Consider the following 12,281-nt stretch of genomic DNA (forward strand, 5'->3'; position numbering starts at 1 on the left):
TACTATGAGTGCACAGGTGGGATGTCTGTCTGTCTGTCCCACATTTCTGCAGGCTGTTCTGCCTCACCTACCATCTAATTACCTGTCTCCCTCCATAGCTCACCACTCTCCCCTGCTTACCTCTGGCTAAGTATGCACTGATCAGATGCTACATTCTGTATGTTCATAGGACCAGCAAGGAGCAAATAATACAACTTGTCCATAGTTGAGTAACAGGACCAGCTGCCATGTAGAGGGATTCACTAATCCAAGGACATCTGATGCACTGTCACATGCATGATTCTGTCCTCTCAGACCCCAGACCTGGGAACTCTGTTCTTGTTCTCTTTAACATAGCGGAACTGGGGCCTATAGGTGAGAGCCAGCTCACTGGACCCCACAATTTGCAAACTAGTGCAGTGCAGAGAGATGAACCCAGGGATTGTGACACAGAAGTCTATGGTCTCTTCAGCTGCTATGTTCTGGATTTACTGAGATGGGATGTCAGATACCGGACTCACCTTTGAACTTTCAGATATATACTTCATTTCTGAGGGGCTGTAGGATGGACAGTGTCTTAAAAAAGCAAAAAAACAAAAAACAAAAAAAACAAACAAACAGATCCTGCTCAATGACTTGTAGATGCATGGCATAAACTCAGTCAAAATCTCCACCCTTTCCAGTAGCCCCACAAGGTAGATATCCTTCTAATTCGATGACTGAGGCCCAGTAAGTACTGTGTGAAGGTCCCAGAGCTTGTAGGTGGTCACTGTATTCTTACTTTTCTGGTTGCTGTAACTAAATACCTGAAGAAAGCAATTTACAAGAGAAAGGGCTTATTTTGCTTCGAATTTTAAGAAGGGATGCAGGGGCTAGAGAGATGACTCATGTTTCAAGAGTGCTTGCTGCTCTTCCAAAGAACCTAATTTGGTTCCCAGCACTTATATATAGCTACCTGGTGGTTCACAGTTGCCTGTAATACCAGTTCCACGGGTTCAAATGCCCTCTTCTGGTCTACCCCAGGACAAGCACACACATGGCATTCATACACAGACATAAACACAGACACACAAGTAAAAATAAATGTAAAAATAAAATCTCATGTTAATGAAAACAAAAAGAGATACCATCCATCGTAGTGGGAAAGGTGTCAGTGGCAGGAGATGGTGTCTGGTCATGTGGCATCCAGTCTGGAGAGATGAGTAGTGGTACTCAGCCCACTTTCTCCTTTCTATTCAGTCTGGAACCCCAGTTTATGCCCATAGTTAAAGTGGGTCTTCTCAGTTCTCTTAGCCCAATGTAGAAAATCCTTGCCAGACATCCCCAGAGCTCTGTCTCCTAGGTGGCTCTAGACCCTGTCCAATTTACAGATAATAGTAACCATCATAGAAACCTGGGGTCCACTCAGCTCTAACGATGATTAGATCAATGATTCTTCTGTGATTTTATGTTGCATCACTTGGTCAGAGAAGAAAATGTTAAGGAGGAGAATGTAATCCCCCTACCTAGGTGTGGCTACTAAGTAGAAGGTAGTTAGTCCTCCTGTGGGGAGGAAGAGCCCAATTCTTTCTGTCTGTCTTGTCTAAATTCTTCACCTGTCTATTGGTCTCTGCCTCTTTCTGCGTCTTGTGAATTCTAAATAGCTTTTTTTTCCCATGGTAATGGTGAGGGCTGCCGGAGCTCGTGGAGGCTACAGACTCATAGGTTCTGTGGTATTCCTCTACAGCAGCGTCAGGCGCCGTGGAGCAACGGTATGAGAACTGCATAGCCTACACTAGTCCCTGGAGCCCCTGCTCTACCACCTGTGGCCTAGGTATCTCCACTCGGATCTCTAACGTCAATGCCCGGTGCTGGCCAGAGCAGGAAAGTCGCCTCTGCAACCTGCGGCCATGTGATGTGGACATCCAACTACACATCAAGGTAAGTTCAGGGCAGGGCTAGGCCCCTTAGGAAGGTATAGGCATGGTGAGCATGTATAGCTGACTTGAGCCTGACCACTAAACTTCTTGGGAGTCATTTAAGAAAAGGGGCTTGGCAGGCCTTGGGGCTGCTAGGCTTGTCCAGGATGGATTCCACTGAATGAATGCTTTTGTAGTTGACCATCCTATCAGAAGCAAGGTCACTCCAAGGGGATATCAGGAGCCATCTGGGTTCTTTGTGTTGTGATTCTGAAGGATCTACACCATCTTTCATCCCCTTAGCTTCTTCCCACATCCACCAACACAGGACAGCTACCTGGGCAATGTGAGGACTGTGAACTAGAGCTTGAAACACATGGTGTCAGATGCCGCTCTGCTGTTAGTGTTCACAGGTGTGGCCAGTCTCCGGCTATCATTAAGCTTCAGTTCCTTTCCTGTGAATATAACATTGGTATTAATCCCCGAATCTTCCCCCAGCTTTGAGAGTCTAAGATGATACAAGTACAACATCAAGGACATGTATACTAAACTGCAAAAGAAATGAGTCTTTCCTGTCTAACTCAGTACCCTTCACTCACGCCTTAGTGCTTGACCTACCTGATGATCATATCAAGCAAAGAAAACTTGTCAGGGCTCATCCCTGGCTCTATTTGCGGACGAAGCAGGGTAGGTTCTTCAGATGCTGAGGAAAGGCTGCCAGTTACCAGGACAACCCTGTTTCCCACCACCATCATCAGACATGGGGCTTGCTCCTTATCCTTAACGTAGCACCTTGTCATCTTTGATGGATGCATACTTTCCTTTCTACTCTTCACACTCTGCTGTGCCAACCTTTGGTGCCAGCAGGTCCTTTATGAATGTCTCCTAATTGGAAGTATGGGTGTGAAATACCCAGTATAAGGAACAATAAAACAAGGACCCTAATCTGGGCTCTAAAAATCTATCACAAGTCTGGGCCCTTCGCTAGAAGCTCATGATTCCTCTCCCATCTCCACCATCATCTACCCTGGGTAGGTTTGTTCCCCCGATTGGATAATCTGCAAGCTCTACCCGCACTGGATGTGTTCTGAGCCCAGCTCTGCTAGGATGCTGATAATAGAACCTAACACTAGCACAGGGCATTTAGTAATTGCCTACTGTAGACCAGCTTCAAGGTTATATTAGTGAGATACAGAAAGAGGCCAGAGTATCAAGGAGCCCACAGCCTCCTAGAAGGCTACAATTGTATTTGAATAACGTCAATTCTGAATTTGTGAGAAAGAGAGGTGGTGGGGTAGATGGGACAGATGAGAGCAAAATGTGCCTCTGATTAATGATGGAATTCCATGTCAGCTCAGCTGCTTGCTAGCTGGGGAGCTTGGTTAGCTAAAAGAGGATTCTTGTGCTGGTGACACTGACACATGGGTACCAAAATGGAAAAAAAAATCAGGAGAGAAGGGAGACTGCTAGCTGTGATATCTGAGCTCAGCATGGTAATGCCCTCCTGCAATCCTTGGTTTACATGTGTTATGTGGCAAGGTCTTGTTTTGTTGGCTGATGTCCTTCATTACTTAAAGAGTCTGTGAATCTGGAGCAAAGATGACGCCTGCCATGCACAATGATGGGAAGGGAGGATTTGGCGTTTGGAGGGAGCATGGTGGCTATACATCACCAGTACTAACCAAGGCTCCTTTCCCTTCCTGAAGGCAGGGAAGAAATGCCTGGCTGTGTACCAGCCAGAGGAGGCCACGAACTTCACTCTCGCAGGCTGTGTCAGCACACGCACCTACCGACCCAAGTACTGCGGAGTCTGTACTGACAATAGGTGTTGCATCCCCTACAAGTCCAAGACCATCAGTGTGGATTTCCAGTGTCCAGAGGGGCCAGGTTTCTCCCGGCAGGTCCTATGGATTAATGCTTGCTTCTGCAACCTGAGCTGCAGGAATCCTAACGATATCTTTGCTGACTTGGAATCTTACCCTGACTTCGAAGAGATTGCCAATTAGGTGGGTGTGTGGCTCAGGGTAAAGTTCCATGCTGCAAAGCAGCCAGCCCTTTGTGGTCCAGGACTTCACAATTGAGCCTTATTTCATCTACTTCCTACTCGATTCTGAATTCCCAGTTTCTGTTCCTGTTTTGACAATCGTAATGGCCCAGGAGAGTGCTGCTCAGGCTCAGACAATGGGTTCCTCCTTGGGGACATTCTACATCATTCCAAGGAAAACACATCTCTGACTGTTCACAATGGAAGCAAAGCCTGGCCCAGCTAGTCTGGCTCCAGCCTGGGCAAGTTGTCAGAAGTTGTGATGGGATTGTCCAAGGAAAAGCATCAGCTGAAGAACCAGTATCATGAAGTCCTTCCTCAGATGCCAAGCCTAGGGATGCTGGGATCCTTTCAGACAGATGGATGGGATTGGGGACACAGGAATAAGCTATTATTTTACCCTTGCCAAATGATACTATCCTGGGTATTTCTGCCTAAAACATACCAAAAGTGTTCTTGTTCCACTGATCTGTATATCACAAGTCACCAAACATTTTCCAGGTGAGGACCATAGTTGTGTCATTCTGTTTTGCTATTGAAAATCATTTTAAAAAGAAGGAAAAAAAAAAAAGAAAAGAAAAGAAAGTCATTTCATTAACTTGGGCACTTTCTCCTCTCACCCCATATTCTATAAAGGGCTAAACTTGGGTTCTTGTTGATCAGGAATGTAATTTGAGAAGTCTTACTTTTGCAGGGAGATGGTAGCCCTCAATTCATCCCGTAGGGATGGGACAAGGCCAGCCAATCTTTCAAGCCATAGCTGGGCAGGTCACTGAATCTGCTGCTGGCCAAGTTCTTAGGACAATTAGCCAAAATCTGGGCCTCTCTCTCCCTAGGGTTCATGGGAGTTGGTAGGGACCGTAGAGTGACTTGTCTGTTGTCTCAAAAAGTAAGATGGAAAGATGTTCTCATGGCCCTTAGAAGACTCTTTTGAAGTCTACGCCAGACCTAACAGAATATGTGCATCAAACAAACAAGTGGATCACCCTCCCATGGCCTGGGTGACCTCTAGCAGTCACCCAGTGACTGTGGTAAGGCCACAGTAGTCCCTGGACCCAGGACAAATCTTTTTTGTTTCAGTGACCTACTTTACAGCCTCAGTGTCTATGAAGAAAGTTAACTCAGTTTTCTCATCTGAAGACAGAAGTCGACCAGCCATTCAGAAATGGGGATCTATTTAGTAGTGGTAAACGTTAAAGAGTTTGTAAGCTAAAGAAATATTTTTTTTCCTAAGTGATAATGAGGTTGTTACCTATTTTAGAGGTAGAATTTTCTGTCATCATCCTTTTATTGTGTTCTACATACTACCCATTGTTCTCAATATTTGCCACACATTTACTCATTGAAACTTGCTGATAACACAGAGGACTTCCCTTAATGATTTCTGTTCTTGACACTGTGAAATATCAATTCAAAGAGGCTAATAAGTTCAATCAAAGTCACCTATCTGAAGACTCATAGCCAGAGAAGATTGCCTTCATATTTCCCCTTTGCTTCTGGACCTTGTAAACATGTCAGGGCAGGAAAGCATACAGAAGTCAGCAGCTTGCCCTCTTAGTATTGGCTCTCTAGCCCCTTTCACGTAAGAGGAGAGTGTGTCTAGGTACTAAGGATCCAACCTAAACTGGACAGAAAAGGGCATGTGCATTATCCCCTGTGGCTCCTCCTGCCCTGGAATCAGAACTAGCTTACAGCATGCTTTTATATGATGATTCAGTTTGCCCCACACCATACATATGGGCATATGGGAGAACTATACACACACTCATAAATGGATTTGTAAGTAGGAAAGGGGACTTGAGATTTCCCCTCCTTCCTGCAACTTCCCAAAGGCCTGGCCTTATGCAAGGCAAACAGTGGTGCTTAAGATGTATTTTGGGAAGAAAATACTATATATATATATTCCTATTTTTCCTTAGAAGCCTTTTCTTCCAGGATCTCATCTTAACAGTAAGAAATCCTCTCTTAAGAGAGGCCTAGTATTTTGAGTAAACATATGTTCATATGTGTACAAGTACTTGTATGTAAATATAAGTTACCACTGTGGGTTATTAATTAGGTAAATTTTATGTGGTATCATATTTGATTTTCTTCTATTGGAAAAATCTGCCTTAACAGCTAACTCTGTAAGAACTTCCATAGGAGCCATAAGCTAGGGTCTTCCCAGGTATCCATCCTCTTTTGGGAAACTGAGCTGAGCATCTTCAACCAAAGGAGTTAGGGTGATCATTGGGAATAGGAGAAAGGGATGGCCAGGGTAGCTCCATCGTTATTTAGAAACAGACCTGGCATACAGAACGACCAGAGGAACCAACCTTCTTTGAACCAAGGGAAAAAGACTTGGATGTAATATATAGAAGCTTTTTCTAATAGTCAGAAACAGACTTTAATTGTATGGCCTGGTTCAAGGAAAGTTAAGAATGTCCATTATCGTTAAAAACAAAAGTCCATTATTGATAGCTTATTTGGTGCTAAGCCCTACGGTGCATTTTGTCCGGCTATCACTTAGCAGAGCCATGCTCAGTACACAGTCTTTCTCTATTCAATAAATAGAAACGCTGAAGCTCAAAGGCACTGAGGAGCTGAGGCTCAGAAGCATGTTTAGTCCACTCTATCAGGGGGGGAAGAGATCTTGACGGAACCTAAATGACTACTATTGGAAACTCATATTTGAAAGCTTTCAGAAGTCCCACCCCCACCCCATCCCCAGATGCTTAGAAACTAAAGAAGCAATGAGGATGAGCTAGCCTTCAGTGAAGAGGTTCACTACTGCACCAAGAGTGAATGTCTTAGGTGTACTTAGTCATTGGACAGGGAGACCTGAGTGAGTTTGTGAACCTGCAGCTTACTAAACCTTACAATGAGCATTTGGAGAGCCAAGACTGCTTCTCGGCGCTTTACTGACATGGCTTGCTTAATCTTCTCAGTGAGCCCAAGAGTCAGGGCGTTACCACTGCCCATTTTAGGGCTGAGAAAGCAAAATCTCCAGGAGTTAAGTGATTTGCTCAAGTTTTTAACCAACCGAGGCACTGCAGATAAACTCCGAAGCCCAGTGTCATGTAACATGCCCATGCCATCTCTCCGGACACGCAGCCCATTTTCCTGTTCCTAAACCAAAGGCTCAGAGTCACCAGAACCAACTCACAGGACAGTGCAGAAATTCTAATGTCGAGGGTGATTAGAGACTGATCAAAGAAAGTAATTTCAAATGATATGATTGTTTGTAAGCACCCTAGTTAATTCTGGACTACATATGCATAGAGATTGTGAAGAACATTACAGCCTGTGACTATAACGTTGACTTCTGTCATTTCTTTTTAAAGACTTGTTTTTTTTTTTTTACTCAAAGGACCCACAGTGACAGCCCTGAATGGTTGAGAAGCATTGATTAGCTGTGAGTCCTGCATATGTATGTATGTGTGTGTGTGTGTGTGTATTTGTATGTACTTATCTATTTTCAAACTGTGATTGTGTATTTAAATATTCCTCCTGCCATTTTGTAAGTGATTACGCATAAAGAAACACCTTTGAATGTCCTAATAAAGGAGAGCTAGCCCTTGGGCGGCCTGTCACATTTTGCCACTTTCCTCATTTTTCTCATGATCTGTGTAGCAGGGAATGTGTTTGTTCAACCATGATGAGTTTTCATTGTTCAAATTCTTTGTTTACAGCTTTTCTCCTTAAAGCAATAAATCATCAGCAACAGTAACTTCTTTGATTTGGATTTGGTTTTGGTTTTTTTGGTCTTTTTTTTTTTTTTTTTTTCCTTCTACATTCTGCTGTTAGGAGGCAAAGATCAAGGACTGGATGTGTTCAACCAATGTGTGGGTTGGAGAAATGAAGTTCCAGATATTGGATAGAAGGGAATAAAAATGGCATACGTATTTGAAGATGAACCTAGAAACAGATTCTGAAGCCCAGAGGACACTGGTGTTGGGACACATTATTCCTGGACAGACCTGAGCAAACCTCCACTCATCCCAGATGGGGATTCGGCCATAGGGCAGCTGCACCACAGAAAATGCACCCCAGCATGAGTGGCAGCTCAGGGAAGTGAGACTTTTCCTACTCGCTGTATGTCTTGAAGGTTAGAACATCTCTCTTGGGCAGCTCAGTGGATCTGTCTTTCTCAGCAATCCTGCTGATCAGTCTGTTTTAGGCAGATAAATTGGCCTTTGTTTCCTGAGTAGTTCTTACTATTTCCATAGGCTTAGGCATGCAGACTTGTGTTTCTGGTTAGTTTTAGGGACTTTTTGAGTATCCTGAGTCATTTGCTTCTTGACTCTTAGATATTTTTTTTCTTTTGTCCTAAGAACAAGCCTGTCTTTGAGGCTTAAAAAGTCTCTTTTATAACTTCTTGGATTTTAACAAGCTTTGAGCTTTGGAGAAAATGTTACATAACAACCAGAGTTGCCAATATACCTAAGCTTAAAGATAAGCATAAATAGAAGGGGGATTTTTAGGATCCATTCCTCCATTTGAATGCTGGCTCATTTATTTAACAGCTTGCTACATTCTTAACTAGATGTTTGGTACCTTGAGGTCAGAGCCATGATTACATAGCACAGTGTCAGGAACACGGTGGAGGGTGGAGAGATAAATGGATGGACAGAGAATATCTATTACATACTGTCCTCAGTGCCAAAGGGAGCACAGAGAAGCAGAAAGCAGGCTGCAAGGTGTCATGGAAACAGACCTGCCATTAGTACTCAGTTGGGTCTTAAAATTCTGAGCTCCTTCCTGGCATGTCTCCACTCACTCTCCCCAACTGGAGAACTCACAAAAGGATAACACCTATCCTTGGCAGAGTGCACCTTGCATGTTTGATTTTTAAACAGAGGGCTAGCATAAAGGTAAGAGGCTTAACTTGCAAGCCTGAGGTACCTAAGTTTGATCCCTGTAGAGCCAATGTTAAGAACAAAAATCTGACCATGGCAACAGGTGCTTATAAGACCACTGCATGGGAAGCAGATACAGGTGGATCTCTGGGACTCACTGGGAAGACAGCCAACTTGAATTGGCAAAGCCCAGGCTCATGAGAGACATCCCGGAAAGGACAAGGTGTGTGACAACTGAGGGGTGACAACTGATGTTGACTTCTGGCCTCCCCATGCGCTCACACTCCTGTGCAGCCATGTGCACCCCTATGAACACTAGCTGAGTTGTTTCATAGAAAATGGGGTAGTCAGCTGGCTTATAGTAAGAATTAATCCCAGAGCTCCCAGGAACTAAACCACCAACCAAAGAGTATACATGGAGGGACTCATGGCTACAGCTGCATATGTAGCAGAGGATGGACTTGTTGGACATCAATGGAAGGAGAGGTTCTTGGTCCTGTGAAGACTCCATGTAGGGTAATGCTAGGGTGGGGAAGCAAGAGTGGGTGGGTTGGTAAGCAGGGAGAGGAGAGATAGGATAGGGGGTTTTCAGAGGGGAAACCAGGAAAGGAGATAACATTTGAAATGTAAATAAAGAAAATATCTGATAAAGAATTAAAATCAATGTATGCATCTATACACTTCATGCAGGCATTATTTGAGGAAGTAAACATGAGTTGCCCTCAACATTTAGTTACACTCTTTCACTTTACTGGGAAACTGTTTAATCACCAAATGATCTTCCCAGGTGTATTTTTGTTTTAAATTGTAACTTTGCATTTACTGGCCAGCCTTTCTAAGGCAGGAAGGGTATGGTAGTCCTTTCTGCACAGTGTGGCATTGCTTAGCCATACGAGCAGCTAAGCTGATGACAATGGCAGTTGAGGTGACTGATTCTCTCAACTGCTTCTAGTCCATCCCTCCCAAAGCAAGCAATATCACAATACAAACCTAGTCACATGACTTGCTTCCATTAATGCCTCTATGCCCAAGCATAGTTTTTCTTCTTCTCAGGAAGACTCTCTATCTTACCACCATGCAGATATCTGCCTGCCCATATTCACCGCCAATCCACTCACAGCAAACAGGGAATGAAAATAACCGTAAAGCTACATACTCACAATAGAATTGTACTGACCCATAAGACAGAACAAAAGGCTAGAATTTGCTGGATGGTGGATGGAATTGAAAAATATTGTAATGACTGCAGCTCAGATGGAAAAATATCATTCATTTTTCTCTCATGTATGGGTCTAGCTTCTAAGTTTTCATGTGTGTATTATCTTAGTCAGGGTTTCTATTCCTGCACAAACATCATGACCAAGAAGCAAGTTGGGGAGAAAAGAATTTATTCAGCTTACGCTTCCACATTGCTGCTCATCACCAAAGGAAGGCAGGACTAGAACTCAAGCAGGAGTTGATACAGAGGCAATGGGGGGATGTTATGTACTGGCTTGCTTCCTCTGCCTTTCTCAGCCTGCTTTCTTGTAGAACCCAAGACTACCAGCCCAGGGATGGCACCACTCACCACGGGCCCTCTCACCTTGATCACTAATTGAGAAAATGCCTTACAGCTGGATCTCATAGAGGCATTTCCTCAACTGAAGTTCCTTTCTCTGTGAGAACTCCAGCCTGTGTCAAGTTGACACAAAACTAGCCAGTACGCATATTTATGTAGGAATTGAATGTTTATAGATAGATTCCAGGAAACTAGAAAGACAGCCTTGAAAGGGGAAATAAGCTTTAAAGGAGAGAATTTGGAAGGGTGATAGACGTATGTGACATGAAAGTGGAAAGCAGAATGCTGCGGGTGGACAAGGATGAGGGGGATGGGGGTGAAGAGATTGTGGGGAAGAGGGTGTGGAAGAAAAACAACTAAGAAAGTATTAAGAAAGTGCCACAAGGAAACCTGCTTTGTGAAGTAATCAAAATATAAAGTAGGATTTAAAACAAATTTGTAGTTGCAGTCCAGAGTCCTATGAGTGCATCAGACTCAGGGGGAATGAATGGACTTTACTCAATATTACTCAGTATTATCTGGTTGAAATTGGAGAAAATGAGACCTGAAGGAAATCGTGAAAACATATATAGTGATTTCTAGGTAGAGTTGGAGAACCTGTCATCATGCTCCATAGGCTAAGGCATAACAACTTCCTGGGTCTACAGTATTGAGGCCAGCCTGGCCAACAGAGCAGGAAGGCCTCTTTCTCAAAAAGTAAGAAGTATATCTATGTATGTATATATGTATGTATGTATCATCTTTCTGTCTGTCTATCTATCTATCTATCATAAATCTTTCCTATATCTCCAGGTATCACCTACCTATCAATTATCTTCTTTCCATTTATTTATATGTCTGTCTGTCTGTCTATCTATCTATCCATCTATCTACCTATCTGTCATCTTCTATTATCTATCATCTATGTATCTATGTATCTGTATCTATGTATCTATCTATTTGTCTATTTATCTATCTATCTCTCTTATTGTCCACCTACTTATTCATACCTTAGTGACACTTGTACTTAGAAATCCATGCCCTGCTGGAATCTTGTCTCTTTCTATCACATGTGGATTCTAAGGAGATGCTGGCACAGTCTTTTCACCATTTGGTACACTCTACACAGCATATCTCAGGCTCTACACTCTAAGCCTCATTATTCTGCCTTTTATATAATACAAGAAAAAAATGTGGGTTTCTTCATCCATTTCAGTAAAAGGAGCAAGAGCTGCTAGAAGCACGCTCACTGATAATATAAGAAGTGCCAGCAGAGGGAAGGGAGGGTAACCCAAAACCACATCAAAGCTATTGTATCTTGCAAGTCCAAGCAGGACCATTTAATGGAAGAACAAAGGTACGTTGAGCCAGTGAAAACCTTTCAGGCCCACAGTTCTGATCCCTGGAGCTCACTGATATTCCCGCATCCCCAGACATTGATAGGGGAGGGTGTGAGCCATTTATAGGCAGGGAGATAATAATCCACTGAAAATGGCTCGTTAAAGCTATTCAGTCTCTTTGAAGTTTGAAAACTACTCTTTCTGGAGAGTGAAGACTCCCCTGGAGCTCACTGGCCAGCCAGTCTAGCCAAATCTATGAGTCCAGGATTCAGTAAAAGACTCTGCCTCAAAGGATAAGATAGTGAGCAATGAAGGGAGATGTCTGACATTGACATCAGGCCTCCAAGCACACACACACCTGCACACACACAAATACACACTCAATAAATATAATATACATTCTTAAAAAAATAATCACTAGTTTATGAGTGAGGAAAATAAGGTAGTATACAGCATGCATCAGCACTTTTCATATCTGCAAATCTCCTTGCTTCCTAGGAATGCTGACCATTCAGGGATCACTTCTCAGAGCAAGGATAAATGACAATGGTATCTGTACCAATGGACTTGTCCGTCAATAAATGATGTCACTGTTAATTCATCAACTCAACTTCACTGATTCTTTGGAGCCCATCTTAGTTACTT

At 43.3% G+C, this 12,281-nt stretch overlaps 1 protein-coding gene across 3 annotated transcripts in view; it reads left to right on the plus strand.

Moving 5' to 3' along the window:
• Ccn4 (cellular communication network factor 4) overlaps positions 1-7,630 on the plus strand; it is a 31,833-nt gene extending 24,203 nt beyond the window's left edge. For all 3 annotated transcript variants that reach the window (NR_157336.1, NM_018865.3, XM_006520889.2), the window contains exons 4-5: positions 1,706-1,899; positions 3,584-7,630. Coding sequence is in view for 2 of the 3 variants with exons in the window: in NM_018865.3 (NP_061353.1) it covers positions 1,706-1,899; positions 3,584-3,883 (494 nt within the window). In the remaining variant the exon portion in view is untranslated. The remainder of the gene's footprint in view (positions 1-1,705; positions 1,900-3,583) is intronic.
• The last annotated feature ends 4,651 nt before the right edge of the window (positions 7,631-12,281 follow it).

The sequence above is a fragment of the Mus musculus genome, chromosome 15, assembly GCF_000001635.26.
Source record: "Mus musculus strain C57BL/6J chromosome 15, GRCm38.p6 C57BL/6J".
Classification (NCBI taxonomy): Eukaryota; Metazoa; Chordata; class Mammalia; order Rodentia; family Muridae; genus Mus; species Mus musculus.